The sequence below is a fragment of the Sinohyriopsis cumingii genome, unplaced genomic scaffold (assembly GCF_028554795.1).
Source record: "Sinohyriopsis cumingii isolate HCF-2022 unplaced genomic scaffold, ASM2855479v2 utg001673l, whole genome shotgun sequence".
Classification (NCBI taxonomy): domain Eukaryota; kingdom Metazoa; phylum Mollusca; class Bivalvia; order Unionida; family Unionidae; genus Sinohyriopsis; species Sinohyriopsis cumingii.
Window position 1 is genome coordinate 563,416 of NW_028316034.1, and position 17,667 is coordinate 581,082.

The window sequence follows — 17,667 nt, forward strand, 5'->3', positions numbered from 1 at the left end:
GGCACTTCCGGGATTTCAACGGTCGGTTTGTTTATTGATAGGTGAATTCCCCGAAAGCAGCAAGCGAACAAAGTGCTTGTAATGCTGTGTGAATACCATTTTTATTGCAGATAGTTCAGTTCTACTCAAAGTTCCTGATAAAGTCGTAACTGTCGAACTAGCAAGCAAATCGCACTGACTCGAGCAGAGGCCGAACTTTGCCCACTCAACCAGTTACGCAATATTATATAGAATAGCTAGCGATAGATCATAAGTCATAGATATTATAGTTTCCACAATATTGTTCCCCCATACTTGTAAAAATGACGATCTGCATGAGAAAAAGTAATTTACGTCTGCTGGTACTTGTGGCATTCTATATAATCTACCTTGTAATGGGTGCTTCGATCTTTTCTGCAATTGAAGGGCCCCAGGAACGGACCCTTGTCAAGGAATTGCAGGATAAAAGGTCCTTGTTTTTGAAAGAAAACAATTGTTTGACAGGTATGTTATTTTCATTTCTGCATTCTTAGGATACTGCCTTTCTCTTCTGCAATGATATTGATTCTTTTACAGTAAAAATCACAAAGGTCATGTATGCGCATTTACTCAAATGAAATTATATATAAATTGTTCTTTTAAAATATAATACTAATTTTGCTTAACCAAAGTCTACTCAGTCCTGATTACTGCATGATCGACATCTTAACTGTTATAAAAAAAATTCCAGACAAAAAGCATCGCTATTTTACAGTGGTGACCATGTACTAAACACGGATAAGAAAAAAGCACATTGAGTTGAATTCTCACACTATAGGGTAGTAGGAACTTGTTTATCAACATGCATAGCTTTCATTGTGACATCACATCATGCGACATTCGACCTGGATTGTACTCGATCACGCCTTTTGGTTGATCTCCAAAAAATATCTCACCAACTTTAGCATTGATTTTGCCATATGCACTTCTCAGGGCATGTAAATAATGATCTTCCAAAGGAATATGGGTGTATGATGATCCAAATAAAGTGAATAGTTGCCATTTAAAGGCATGTTGAATCAACTTCTAAAAAATTACACGTTACTGAAAAAATCGGTTTTGAACACTTACATGACCTGAATGACTTTTACTATTAGCTATGTTCACATGCATACTGTATAGGTTCTTCTGGTTACATGAAACATTCAGATACATCCAACTCCACCCCAAATACCCCGACATACACATTTGATACTTGTAATATATAACATATATGTTCTTTATATATCATATGTTACATGGAAGTATCAGAAAGACAGATGAGTAGAGTAGATGGTTAAGATATTGTTTGCATAGCCCAACATATAGTTCTGCGTTTTTTGTAGGTTTTTGTTTTACATGCTCACATGTTATTGCTATGTATAAAATTTTGCTAAAATGTTCTTTTCATTCTTTTAACATTATTTATAATGACATAAAAGTTTTAAATATTTTTTAAAAAAATCTTTTTTAACTATTATATGATAGGTGCCCCCCCCCCCCAGATATGTGTTGATACTGATAGACAATATGTGGGTTTGATGGCACCTGTTATTAAAATGTGCAATTTTGCTGCATGCAAATCTTTCTAGAACATACATGCATACAGTTTTGACACTTACTGGGATTTGGTAACAGCCATATCAAGTGCCAAATTCAAAATGACCACGGAACAGAGGGTTGTGTTATTCCATGTGGATTTACTAGTTGTTAAACATAAGATTTGATCCGAAATAGTTTGTATGTTTGTATATATGTATCAGCAAAAGAACCCTTCAGCCAACAGTAGCTCAACAGCTGCGAGAAATACCAGTACGTGTAAAAAATGTATACTGATGTATGCAGACAAGAGTGGCAGCAAAGTTTTGCAGGTTTTAAGAAATAGCTGATATCAGCCCCTAAAACACCAGTCAATATTTTTATAGGTATGTGGCAACATAAACAAGGTACCAGATAACAGGTACCTTGTTTATGTTGCGTATCATAGATATTAAAGGTATATTTGGATGTACACAAACAAAAGTACTCCAGACACTCTCAAACTGCATTAAATACACATTTTATGTTCTTTGTTCCCTATATATATATATATATATATATATATATATATTATTAGTTAAGGAATCAAAATCAATTAGTGTTGTGATTAAAATCTGTCATATGAACTTCTTCTACACATATAATCAAGACATTTAAAGTAAAAGGCCATTTATTACTTTCTGGAAAGAGTACCTTGTATGACATACAGTAAAATACATTCAGCCGAACATGCTGTACATTATATGCAGGTTTATACTTTTGTTTCTTCACATCATTACACACTGATTTGGACCAAAAATTCAGGCTGATTTTTACAATGTGAAATATTGGTAAGTTTTGTCATAGACTTCAATGTGACATTTACATTTGTTTCAAATATGATTTTTCTCATTGTTTCCCAAGTATGCTGAACAGTTCAAACTGGCATTTCAGGAAACAAAACCCAGATTTTCATTAGATATAGAGTAATTGCATTTTGTATAAAGATGAAATGAAATAATGTTTTAATAATGTTAAGATGGTTTGTTTTGCATTGCCAGTAATTGAAATATTTTCAAAGCTGCATTTTGCAAAATCAGAAGTGTTTACATAATTTGTCCATACTTATTTACTTATGATTATGACAAATGCTTATACCAAACTTGATAACACTCTCCAGTCATGTATTTATTATGATCAGTTATACCCATCAATCTTAGTGCAAGTGTATCTATCATTTTGTTCATTTTGTTTTTGCATATGTTCCACACAAAGATGAATGGATGATATAGTAAGTATATTGTATTCCAGATGCATCCTAGAATATTCAGTTTTTTGCATTGTTTTATGTGAAATTTGTCTGATGTAGGGGAAATTGAAGATAAATGTCACATCACCTAATATAACAAACTACTTTCAAAAACACGGTTCATTGAGAGAAATTTGCAATTAATAAGTATGTCTACAGCAGAAATATTGCTGTCGTGAGGAAGACATTTTCTTGATAAGGCATCTATGTAATTGATCCATATACAGAGAAATTAAAAAGCTCTATATATTGGTATGGGACAAGAAAACACAAGGCATAAATTCCTACGGCAGGGACTTAGCATGTGTAACAGTAAGTTGGCGGACAAGTAAGTAAAACTAATCATATCAGTTATTTGACAGAACTAAAGCAAATACCCAGAGTAATGCTGTACAAAACAATTAAAATATAATATACTGGCCCCTTTGAACACTCATTTCCATCACAATCCCACCATACATAACACATTCCGCCTTCCCATCATAACTCTGTGGTCTTAAAATAAGTAATAGAAAAGAGTGAGAAGCAACAAAGCAACAAGCTCTTCAACCATTAATTGATTTCACTAGAATGCAAAGTGAAATTAAAATTAGCTTACGTATTGTGAATTAAATCTCAAATAATTATAGAATTTCAGACACAAATCCTAATGATTAATGTTCTGAATAAACTTTAGAGGAAATCCAAATTAAATCCAAAGCTGAAAGTGTTGATGTGCCTGTGGTGGCACATATAGTGGTGATGTACAAATAGTCTTTTGTTGGATCACAATAATACTATCCTAGAATTAAATCTTCTTGTGAAATTTCACTTTAAATTCAAGTCTCTGTTTCAAAGAAAGTTATATTTTAAGGGCACTTGTTTTTCCAGAGAATAACTTGAATTAAATAACTTGAATAAATAAAATTTCAGTCCATATGAACTTGTGGACACAACAGTAACACAACTGATTCTGCCTCAGGATCTTATAACACAAATAATTATTTCTAGAAAAACAAGATTATGTAGTCCTCTACCTGACATATGGTCACAATTAGCATTTTCTATAAATAAAAATATTACCTAAAGAAATGTTTCATTCTTGAAGGTCCATAATGTTTACAAAATAAAATCTTAGTTATAGTTAGAAGTCTGTTACTAAAATGATAATATAAAATCTGTAGTAAACAACCGGTAGACCCAGCATTTCAAGGGGAATTTCCAAACTCCTAGATTCAGATTGAGATAAGCGTGTTTATTACAGAACCAATATCAATGATTCGGGTCAGGTAGAAAATGAACTTAACTTTGGACAAAGTCAAGTCCAACATACAGTGTTGTATTATCAATAATACATGATGAAATTTTTTATTAAATGAAATGAACAAATCTAGCAAACAAACAATGCAAATCAAAGAGGCATAACAATGTGGCCAATTATTTTTCCTTTGCTATTAACAGTGTTATAAATAATTTTCTGTATATTCTTGCTTGAACATAAGCAGCTCTTGTACTTGTGAATTTATGTCCAAGTTCTGAAGTATCAGAGATTCGTATCTGTCAAAAGACCAGCATTAACATTACTGTTTATCAGCGTGCCTTTGCATTATTGTCCCGGCCCAGAGATTGGTCAAGTGGATTTGTACATTAAGAAAAAAAAAATATATTTATATACCCTACCTATATGTAGGCAGAGTATATAGTAATCTTCATCATTGTCGATTACCTTGAAACTTGGTAAATATTACGGATATCACTTGAGGATGCAAATAAACAGAATGCTTGTTTTTCCTTCAGTGTTTTTAAAGATGTTGCACTTTTTGTCTTGTAGCAGTTTATGCCAGAATCTCTTTAGCGTTACTAGTTGACGGTTATTGCCTTTTGTTGTTTTCTAGCCAAATGCATTATAACGACAGTCTCGTTAAATACCACTAGTCCCGCATTTTATGTTGCAGTTTTTAATGAACTGCTGTGAATTGTATTATAAAACGTTTGAACATATTAAATTAAAATTGGTGCATTTTTTTTTTTGAATTTATAACAGCCAGGGAGTGATAGAAGAAGTTAAATGTCTTGGAGATTAGTTGATAAGTTGTGTTGTTTTCATTGTGCACTGAAGGAAAAGAAGTAAATATATAGACAGGTCTAAAAATTGGGGCACCCTACATGGATACGGTACACTACGGTGTTAATTAACATCATCATATAAGGATACACACATTGAAAAAAATTTGTGCTCCCTTGGTGTTTCTTTGAGTTAATGCCATATTTGACATTTACGTGAATACGGTGCAGGACAAAAGTTTCCAAATGCAGCTACTTTGGGGGTTCATTCACAGCTGCTGTTTACATCCTTTTGTCAACTACTGCCTTTTTCAGTCCACGCGATGCATTCAATCAATAAAGTTTGGGTTAGTTTTCTCTCTATAATAAGACGTTCACCATGCCGATAATCTCCCATTTTTCTCTTAGTATGGAGCGATGTGTCTTTTAATGTACATGTTTATTTCAAGAACAGTGAAGGCACATAAAAAAAACCAACGTGGTAATGTAGCAGAAAAATCGCTTGAAGTCTCAATTATTGTTCGGCACCCCACCCACGTGTTGATTGAGAATATAGCGAAGGAATAGTATCTGTCCCTGCTTCGAAACTTTCAGGATTACTGTCTGGAATTGCCTATTACTGCTTAATCGGTGCGCGCACGTATCTCCTATTGATTTTTATGGCAGACAAGGCGACCGCTAGCTCATTAAGCTCCGACATTATTTCAGTACGCCACAGAAATAGTGTTCATAGTGTCCCGGAGATAATATTATTTGTCACACAACGTTGCTACACTTTAAATATGTTCAGTAGGGTTCAATAGGGAGGTTGAAGATAACTGTGATTAGAGTTGATCATCACACTCACTACAGACTGGATGGTATTGGTGTTTAAACTTGTCAGTTGGATTCTCTGAATGAATCTTGGTCAGAACCTAACGACCATAACATAACGATTTTGTCAAAACTGCGTCTGATGCAGCCTGATCACGAGATAATCTTGTCTTTATAGAAAAATGAATATACATCACGTTTTGGGACTGACAATTTCACTGGGGAAAGGGAGGCCTAATATTTTCTAGTTTAATGGGGGCTTTACATGCAATACTGCAGTAATAAATGTCTGTCTCCAGTATGGATGGTAACGCTTTGACAACACAGATCAACTGTTCAAACAATAACATGTGCTTTTATTGTCTTCAATCAATCTATTTCGTGGCTGAAATCATCCTGAAAAAGGTCAATTATTAGTTAGTATTTTAATAAGATTGAGATAACGAATAATAATAATAATAATAATAATAATAAAAATAATAATAATAATAATAAAGAGAACTAATTTGAATGTTCAATTCAGCGTGTCGAATATGTTACGTACGGTGGTGCTCATATTTCGACAAACATCGTACACACAGGAATGACATAAATCGAATTGTAGTTTGCATTATCTGCAAGGAATTAGCCCCTTTTTTTGTTGATGGCGTGCTTCACAAAGAAAAATTAACAACCAGGGATTCTGAAATTTATTTTTGCTGAGCATTGCGTGCTTTTGCTTAATTGCTTCCTAAATCGCCTTCAGAAATGCATCAAATTTGAATATTATTCCGACAACTGAAATACACCAGGCCGACCAGTTCTAACACTAACCTCTTGATGCTGAGCGCGAAGCGAGGCAACTGTCAGTACCATTTTTATCAATCTTTGGTATGACTCGGCCGGGGTTCGAACGCGCGACCTCCAGCATCCGAGGCGGGTGCTCTAACCACTAGGCCGTCGGAAAGGTGTTAATAACTTTCGTTCTCTTAACACGCCTCTCTGTATTGTGTTGTTCCACTAAGTGACTTATACCTATGCAAATTAGCACAATGGGCTTACACACTGCAGTCTTCAAGCACATATCACTAGCTACTGCCCCCCAAATTAAATAATATCTGAAATGGTTGTGTATACCAGATCTCTTAAACAGCCCAAAGGTTAGTTTTACATAAGCTCCATTCATGACTGTTTTCCTTTTACATGTATACTACCTGTAACCGGCATGTACTGATGTGTTTTTCTTTTCTCTCTATTTTCAAAGATTACTGAAAATTGTGTTTTCGAAACACTAACCGTGTCAGAGAGTTTGGGAGGAAACAATCGGGTTTTTAAAATGACACGTTGTATTATGACAGATCTATCAACATCAACATTTCATCAGCATAATTTAAATTTCTCGGGCAAATTAGACTTTTTGTTCGACAAGCAGGACAGGCACGTCACTCAGAATACAGGAAGGGCGTCTTGCTATCGGATTTTTTTTTATAGCACAGTTATGTTTCACATTATGTGTCTCTCGTTGACATTTATGCCGTCGAGGCCACGTCAATGTTAGAGGCGCTTGGCCTGAAATGGAACTGTGCCCATTGATAGGATTAACATTACACCGTATATGAAACACACATGTGGCCCGCAAGCATCTAACATGAATGTAAAATGGGGATAGCCCTCCCTCAGTCCCTCACGGGAAGTAACATGACGCAGTAGGTTTATTATATGTGGCGCGCTCTGGGGTATAATGACTAATCATATATTACAAATGTCCATGGTTTAACGTGCACTTTGGCTGACCTTAGTATTAATAGTAGTAACCCTACTTTGTGAACTGGGTGCTAACACGAGCCTATGTGTATCAACGAAGCAGCCGGATGTGATTGACACCCGGCGCTTTTTCAGCCTACAAATATTTTAAACATGATCCTCGCATATACTGAAATAAATTAAATATTCCTCGTATTTATTACCAGAATTGCTGCATATCATTGTAGAAATACGTGTAAAATATCATTTACCTTCTTTATCTGAAATTTTCTGTTGAATCGTATGCCATATTAGTTCATCTGATGACTGCTTCCATTTCATCCTGGTTTTATTTACAGGCCGTATAAAGACATTGTTGCCTTATTTGGACCCATAAAACAGATCGTCGTAAAAATAGAACTTATCGTAGAATATCAAAATATGGCGTAGCAAACATTGTCTTGAAAACGAATTACCACGAGAATCTCGTGTTTTCGGTCATGCTGGACATGGTAAGGTTAGCATAAACATTCCAGTATAATTTACCTGATATATGTTTAATAACTTTCTCATTAGCCAACTACTTGAAAAACATAGCTCTGTTTAAATAGTAGATTGTAAATAAAGTCATCTTTTTGTCTTTGACAGTAGTTTTGTTCGCTCCATTGTAAGATCAGATCGTAGTCTCTATCACGCTGCGGCTGTGATGTCGTAGCTAGACTGACCGGTGCACAATGACCACTGCCATATTATCCAATATTCCTACACCTACACGTCCCATTTTGGCTTTCCAGTACTCATAGTTACTATCAAATGAAGGCTGGGTATGATTTAAAGAAAGGGGTTTAAAACAAAATTGAATTTAAAATTAGTAAACAGTATTTAACTTCCCTATTACGTTCCCCGTTATTATCCTCTTATACAAACAAGAAACATTAAGTAGGATTTATTATTATTATTATTGCTAGCCTAGATTTGATTGTGTCACTACAGCAACATTTTTTACCTCTGTGTATCAGAAAGGGGGGGGGGGGCTGTTAGCTCTATCACGGTGGGCAGCAGCAGCATTTATCACTACCATTACAATAATTAGTATTTTTGTATAAAACATGAAAGTATAACAGGCCAGTGTCCAGATGATGTTAGTATACGTTTACATCAAGACTGGACACAACAAAGAAAATTAAAAAAATGTCGAACACACTGAGTGTGACTTGAAGTCGTTTTGTTCTAGAGAGTTGACTGTATTATAGAATAGTAAATAAAATGACAGTGCTTGTATTTAAATTTATTGTTTACCTGCACTTTGGGTTTTAATAGGTTCACTGTTTTTCGAGATTTATTATTGTTCTAGATATATTTTCTTATAGGGGCACGAGGATGTTTAAATCTGTTTGACCCCGTTGATTGTTCCAGAACTGTCCATACCAACCCATTAATAGCATTTACCACACACAGTCTGTACAAGACCATCATAATACAGAACTGTCCATACCAACCCATTAATAGCATTTACCACACACAGTCTGTACAAGACCATCATAATACAGAACTGTCCATACCAACCCATTAAACAGCATTTACCACACAGTCTGTACAAGACCATCATAATACAGAACTGTCCATACCAACCCATTAATAGCATTTACCACACACAGTCTGTACAAGACCATCATAATACAAAATTGTCCATACCTATCTAATAAATCTACTAACAGTATTTACCACGCACAGTCTATACAAGGATCATTATAGAATTATCCATACCTTTCTACTAAATCTACTAACAGTATTTACCACACACTTTCTGTACAAGAGTCATCATTGAGCTGTCCATACCTATCTATTAATAGTATTTACCACACATTATGTACAAGAGTCATCATAGAACTGTCCATACTATTAATAGTATTTACCACACAGTCTGTACAAGAGTCATCATAGAACTGTCCATACCTATCTATTAATAGTATTTACCACACAGTCTGTACAAGAGTCATCATAGAACTGTCCATACCTATCTATTAATAGTATTTACCACACACCATCTGTACAAGAGTCATCATAGAATTGTCCATACCTATCTATTAATAGTATTTACCACACATTCTATTCAAGAGTCATCATAGAACTGTCTATACCTATCTATTAATAGTATTTACCACACATTCTGTACAAGAGTCATCATAGAACTGTCCATACCGACCCATTAATAGCAGTTACCATACTAAGTCTGTACAAGACCATCATAATACAGAACTGTCCATACCAGCCCATTAATAACATTTACCACACACAGTCTGTACAAGAGTCGTCATAGAACTGACCATACATATCTATTAATAGTATTTACCATAGTCTGTACAAGGGTCATCATAGAACTGTCCATACCTATCTGTTAATAGTATTTACCACACAGTCTGTACGAGAGTCATCATAGAACTGTCCATACCTATCTGTTAATAGTATTTACCACACAGTCTGTACAAGAGTCGTCACAACGAAGAACGCAACAACTTCTAGACTTAAAGCAGTGCACTATAAATGCATCATTTATTGCAAGCATTGCGTAGCAAGGTTTGATTCGCCCTCGCGGCAATCGATTCCACTGCAGGTTTTCTATCCCACATTGTTAGCAGTGTCATTTGTGTTGGAATTGTATTGTAGAATGTTAATGGGCACTTTTAATCAATACAGCCTCTTTGTGACAGACGACGGTCTGCCATCTGTAGCAGAAAATCGTATCTTTCAAAGGAAGCAGACCATTTTTTTCCTTCAGTTTACACCATGAAGCTTAACATGGAAGGCTTTCGACATTCTGGTTTAGCGAGACTGCTTGTTATTTTGGCCGTTTACTTAGTCTATCTTTGTTTTGGGGCCATAGTTTTTTCTGCTATTGAGGCGCCGATAGAAGCCGATTTAAGGAAGAAGCTTATTAAAACGAGGAAGGAGTTTTTGGACATTAATGCGTGTATCACAGGTAAGCCACTTCTTTAGATCAGGTCGGAATAACAAACATGGCTAATGGAATTTCTAAACATCTATAAAATATGCTGACCTCGCTTTTTCACGTATTTACATAGATAAAGAGAATTCATTGATCTGTGTTATATTTTATAATTTTGCTCTTTTTTCTTTTGCTCTTGGTAGAATGGTGAATTTAAAAATATATGGGTAGAATGGCTCAGGAGGAAACGTTTAAAAAACCGCTTTTGGCAACTCATTATCCATCTCATCATCCAATGACACGGCCATAGGATCACTTCCTATTCTTGGCATTGGCTTTAAGAGATTAACTTGATAGTTAATTGTATAAACTCATAACGATTGTAAATATTTAATATTTTAAATCTCATTTTGTGTTTATTTATTGTAATTTTTGTTTACTACGAAGGACGACGCGGTGTGTTATTTCTGATATCGTGTTCATATAGTGCCCTGTCTGGGCCCCGGTACACGAATTATATCATTTGCCGCAACATCGCGACAGGCAGTGTGTGCCACTGAACGTTGTTTGTTGCAAAATTTGCATCCCTAACAGTATAACAGTATTTGATAAACACAGGGCTGGAGATAAATAATAAACAAATAAGACAATCTTGCATTGGGAGGTTATTTTCTTTTATTTGCCAACGTTTCTTGTGTAGTACCGTGAAACTATGGTATGAGAAATCTTTGCACAAAACATACTGGCCGCCATGTATAATAGACTAACATGGGCTGGAAAATGACGTTTAACCTCATACAACAAAAGAAAATAGTGCTTATAGCAAACTATGAGGCACCATCATACGTTGAATCGATTGCGTTTTTGAAGATGACGGCATCAGATTTGAAGCATATTTTTGCCCACATGTTTTGCAAGAAAGCAGTGTTCCGAAACGTATTTTGCGCAATGCTGCAGTAATAAATATCTTATTTTATTTTCTTGTCTGAGCTGCTCTGATTTCTTCAAACACTTCGTTGGCTGCCACATATTACTAATATTAGTACCCCTACTTCGTGGATCAGGGTACTAACACGAGCCTATAAGCAGTGGAGCAGCTGGGTGTGATTCACACCCAGCGCTTTTTCAGCACACTGTCCAAAAAATAAGGAGACGTTCCATACATATGCTGAAAGAAACTAAATAGTCTCTAATTTAATAGAATTGCTGAATTTCATTGTAGAAATATGTGTAAAATAGCGTTTGCCGTCCTTGTCCAATATATATTTTTGTCGATCGTCCGCCATAGTTCATATAGTAACAACTTCCATTTTCAGCCTCGTTTTTTTTCGTGCACCACATCCTTATTCGGAAAGAAATAGTAAATAGGGCATGAATTGAACAACGTTTCATAGAATATCCAAATATGGTAAAGCGAGTCATACTTGGAAAACGAATTACTGCTGTAATTCAGTTATTTAAACCTGGCCAAGTTTTTCGTTTTCTTTTTAATGGCATTGTGAATTTTTGTTCATTCTTTTTAGTACATAGATGCTATTATACAGTGAAAACAATACAATTACTGTAATTATTTGTGTTTGGTCAATTGTTTGTCCGGATATGCTTTGCTCATGCAATTTTTAAGTTAGGAAAAATATTAGGCCTATAGATGGAGCGGTAAATATGACAATACTGTATATTTGACCTTGTAAACTAAAGGATGCGAAACGACCACCATCTTGGGTACAAAATGACCAGCACCTTGAGTACGAAACGACCATTTTTCACTGGGTACGAAACAACTTGGGTACGGAATGATTATGAGTCTGATTACATTATTCAGCCCTATGATAATCTGGATTTCAGTCCTTGTAATATTTTTGAACGTCACTAATAATATGTAGAAGGAATCGTAGTTTTTGTTTAGGGACTTTATGACTATTATATGCTATGGCTTTCTCTTCATGATTTGGTTTTAGTTGTGACAGAAGATACTTTTATAGTATTAACTCTCCGTGTCCCAGCAAACCCACTTTTCCCTTTTCTCTGTGTATTCCTATTTCTTATTTCATTCTTCCAAATTCAGTCCATACACCATACCCTAGCGCCTTTGGCAGCTCAATAAAAAATATATATATTTTTACTTCCAAAGACCCCACAGTGAACTTCTTTAGTGGATTCGACTTAAGCAAATTCAGAATCCTTTTGAATTTTTTTCGGCATGTGGGTTTTAATCTCGAATGTTATGGTTTCCACCAGCAGCAGAGGGGGGGGACAGACCGAAACTAAAATAGTACTGAACAGACAAAAACAGTTTCACAAATCTTATTTCGACGAAATAAACCCTTCTATTCAGATCATAGAATAAAAAAAAAATGTCCCCAAAAATTCGAAGAGTCTCTCCTCGAGAAATTTTTCGAATTTCCAGGGGGAAAATGCAATACATTTCCGCTGGCAACTTGGTTTACTTCAATAAATCTGAAACAGTTTCCGTGGCGGGGTCGTCATTGAAAAATCCGTCGGTCCAGCCCCCCCCCCCCCCCTCTGCTGCTACGAGAAAACATTTTTATGTTAACCATACAATGTATCAAGTCCGATACGGTATCGTGTCCGCGGGTCGTGTAAATTTATTGTCACAAATCCATGCGGGTTTCTTTGAGCGCGACTAAAGAAATTCTTAAACTTATTAATATCCATATCGCCGCTACACCAGGTTTGATGAATATTTCTCAACGTGTGAACATCAACTCCATTAAACACAGCAAGAAGATTACAGTTATCCCTGATTACTTTTGGTATTTGTGTGTAACGTTGAGTAACATAAATGACATCGGTGTTTTTATGACGACCCCGGGAAAATATTCTTGCAGGATTTTTTTGCTTGTCCAGCATCACATCATCATACACTACTAGGTTATTTATTTCTCCGTTAAGGTCTTCAACGCTGGGAGCTTCTTCGATATCAGTGATAAATTCAACTACTTCCTCGCCGTCTTCACTCAGCGCTTTTGCACTCTCATTAAAATCTTTTATAACATTATAGCATCGCTGATCATCTACAGATGGTGCTACCAAATACAGCTTATCCCACTTCATCCACTTCATTATCATGTTCAACAGCAGTTGCGTTTTACCCGATCCTGACGGTCCTATGATGATCATTCTGATAGAGTTTGGTAGCACTGAATTATGCTTAACTGGCTCCTTTCTTCGCGTCGCAGAAAAATCTGTAATTTCCATTTGTATATAAAGAATAATAATTATGGATTTATATTGTGTGAGGTGCCGGGCACGAACCCCTACAAACGACATAACAACCATTACAACAAAAAATAACAGACAAGCACTTTCTGGTAAGTGTACGCGATGTGGCACAAAAAAATTTAGATTTCAAAAAAAAAGCGAGAATTTAGCGGAGGTGACATTGCAGCCAAACTTGGAAAGCTCCCCGGAACTCCCTGGGCAAAGTATCCCGGAGAAAAACATCTCCCAGGATACAATTACTGCGGTCCAGGGACCCGACTAGATATCAGACTTGATGAACAATCTAAACCAAAACCGGGAGAGTATCCGATAAACGCTATCGACGCAGCGTGTCACATACATGATGTTGCTTATCGAAGTAAAGATCTACAAGACAGGCATATCGCGGATGTGAAATTAATTCATGCACTAACCGCCATAAAAAATAAATCATTTAAGGAGTCACTCGCTAATTGGTTAGTAAGATCAGCGATGAAATCTAAATTAGCATTAGGCGCTGGATAATTAATAACAATGGAAGCATTTCCAATGCAAGCGATTTATTATTCCCCAATCGGATACTGGAGAGGTAACTCAGCAATTAATAAACTCGCCAACGCGGCATCAGTAACACGCGAGGTCGCCAAAAAATGGCTGTCAAAACAAGCAATATGGCAAATCTACTTACCACCACCTCGACAAATCAACTTTGCACATTTTGATGTTAGTGTGCCCAATGAAGTTCATCAGGCTGACATACTATTCCTGCCTCATGATACTGTCCGTAGAAAAACATACAAATACGCGCTAACAGTAGTTGATGTTGCTAGTAGATACAAAGAAGCAGAACCGTTAGCGACTAAAACAGCGTCCGAAGTCGCCTCTGCGTTTAAACGAATTTATCAACGAGGACCTCTAAACTGGCCACGATTATTACAAGTTGATCCTGGTAAAGAATTTCAGGGCGCGGTATCATCACTGACAAAGCAGCATAACGTTGTTATACGACGAGGGCATACTGAAATTCATCGGGATCAGGCAATTGTTGAGCGATTTAATAGAACACTCGCTGAGAGATTATTCGGATACCAGTACGCGAGGGAATTCATTTACGATACGAGATCTCGTGAATGGGTTGCAAGACTGCCAAACGTGATAGCCGCGCTGAATAATGAAATTACCAGAACAACAAACATGAGACCTGTAAATGCAATCACAAAAAAATATATACACCGCGTCAGTGAACGCGGACATGTTTCAACGCAGCCAGTGCTGGGTAATGTCACCGTTAGGTATTTATACGAACCAGGCGAACTAGAAGGAGGAAAAAAAAGAGCAACCGATCCCACATGGAGTGTTACTACACATAAGATATCCAGCATAACAAGATCAACTGGGAGAAACGCAATCTACAGATTAGATTCAACTGCTCCTCAGCGTGGATTCACACGCGAGCAACTTCAGGTGATTCCCACGGATACACAATTACCACCCCGATCACTAAAGTGATCCGCACTAAAGTGATCCGCACTAAAGTGATTCGATCATTTAAATAACTGCAGCAACCCCCCTGCGTCGGTTACACTCAAGACAGGTCAACATCACATTTTCACGTGTATGACCGCGACTGCTATCTATTCTATCTACGGTAAATTGTCTTGGGTCGTTTTTCGAATACTGCCACAGCAATAAACAATTACAACTCGCACAGTGATTATTCTGCTGTTGTCGTAATTGTATTATAAATTCAGCATCCAAACTTTGTTTGGGATCAAACTCTCTACCATTTTTTTTGTCGCTCTGTTTGTAACCGGCTAATTTCTTTCTTATTGTATCATCAGCGATTGATCTGTTGATGCTGTCGTTGATAACATCATCTAATACAATTCTTTGTAACTGAGCTATCCTTCTTACTCTTGACACGGCTAAATAAACTAAATTTGACCACTCGATGCGATCATCAACAATCCAAACTGTTGTATCTGAAATAGTTAGTCCCTGCGAACTGTGGATGGTCATAGCGTATCCTAGTGTCCACGGGGATTTGCTCATTTTCAGTGCCTGTTCGACAGCATCAACATCAACGATAACAATATCATTCAATACTAAATTTTGTTTTTCCGTCCCTGACACAGTCAGGCGTCCTGGAATATCAACATCAATATTCTGCAATCGCGTATCAGCTGGTCTATAACACAACGGCACTGGCAACATGGGAAATTTCTTCTGATGTAACTGAAATAACCGCTGCTGAAGTGTGTCCCTGACTATCTTTCTACTTGCCACTATGAGATCACTTGGTTTCCACGTTTCCCAAAAGTCGCTCAGCGAAGTCTCTGGAATTATTTCACGCATTATCTCACACTGGACTTTATTGGTTTGTAGCCTGATCAGTGTCTTAAACTCTTTCAGCGTTTCATCGAGTGCTCTGTGATCGTTAGTTATTTCCTCATAATAATCTACAAAAGTTTTCAGCCACTCGTGTGGAGATTCACCTGTAAATGGCGGTGGTTGACCATGATCGCCGCACATCACCACTGCGGTATTTTTCTTTAGCAACCAACCCAGAAACTGTTTTAATATATCTAACGGCACAGTGTCTATCTCATCCCAGATTATTTTCTCGGGAATATATTTCGTCCCCATTCGTTCAGGTGTCCACGTGCCGCCGCTGTATTTGAAAAAACTGTGATACGTGCACGCGTTAACATCCCGTTGTCTCATCTCCCTGGCAAGTCTGTGTGTGGGAGTCAGCACGACCAAGTCAGAACCGCGAAATAATTCAATCGCCCGAGTTGTCTTACCAGAACCACCAGGGCCGTTCAGATAAACTGTTTTGTGTCTTGTAACAGGATCGTGCACCGGCGGAGACAACGAAACCGTCGAAGACATTTCTGCGCTGCGATACTCATCCACGATTACAACATCAGCTGATTCACAATATCCTTGTAACATTTCATTCTTTATTCTCCACGAGCCCCACGATGGATCATCCGATATAACATTATCCAACAGCGCTGAGTGTTTTTTATCAATATAAAATGAATCCGTTGCAACTCTCACTGCGACAACAGGGAATCTATTAATCATCGACAACAAATTTATGGATACATAAGCTAGCATCGAAGATCTCAAATGTGTGTACTGAGATGATTCTCCGTCGATATAACTAAAAACAGTCCCTAGCTTTTCCCCGTTTGACAGAAACACATCTTCGCGGTTACAGAGTATGTTGTTCGTGGCTGCATCAGCGACAACAAGATCCAATTCAGCCTTGTCCATGATTAATCGACTGTGATGTTGTTTATGATCATACGCTCCACCTTGAGTGAATTTCCCTATTATTCTTCGTCCTAGATCTTTTGCTGTGCTTTCGTCATTTTCAAGTACTTCAGGAGCTTTCTTGATGATATCGTCGATAGAAGTTTCTGGATGTTCTCGTGACCAATCTTCGATGACTTCTTCTAACGTACCGGGAGTTGGCAACCAAACTTCGGTTTGACGACAATAACATATAATCGCTTCGCTGACGGTCAGCGACAACAGTATTCGACTGTCAAGCATGTATCGCAATAACACTATCGGTGCCCATCGCTTCTCAACGAAATGTCTACCAAACCAAACATAACACACAGGATGTAAATCCTTAGCGAATTTAAACGACGACACACAAGCAAATCCGGTCAAGTCAAAATCAGGCAATGGTCCGTTTACAGCAACTCTTGTCATCGAGTTTGTAACGTGGCCAAACCGTTTAAAATATTCGCTGCATTCTCCACGCCCAAGGAAACTTCCTGGATAACACGCCGTCACATCGACGGATATCATATCGCGGTAATCATATCGAGTATTCCACAAACCGCCGTGTCCGTATTCAACACAGCTCTGCTGGATATCCGCAAGAAAACTTTTCGGAGTTGGTCTCCATGAATTTCGTTCCCGGGCTACATGTGCGGCAACACCCGGGACAGTAAAACAGTGTGTCAGTAACGTATCAGTGTTGCCCGCATGATATTTTTCTGCGAGTTTTTTCATTTCCTGCTGTAACGCCGCTGTTCTGTATATTTCCCCGTCGGGTCTCACAAACTGATCATAT

General features: G+C 37.2%; 1 protein-coding gene across 2 annotated transcripts in view; it reads left to right on the forward strand.

Moving 5' to 3' along the window:
• Positions 1–22: 22 nt before the first annotated feature.
• The window catches only part of LOC149771767 (potassium channel subfamily K member 1-like), a 49,641-nt gene continuing 31,996 nt past the window's right edge, over positions 23–17,667 (forward strand). Inside the window, exon 1 of one of the 2 annotated variants that reach the window (XM_089948166.1) lies at positions 23–483. In XM_089948166.1, the coding sequence (XP_089804292.1) occupies positions 303–483 (181 nt within the window). In that variant the 5' untranslated portion in view covers positions 23–302. Of the gene's footprint in view, positions 484–10,019; positions 10,383–17,667 lie in introns of those variants that run through there. The other variant, XM_089948164.1, reaches the window with a different exon arrangement.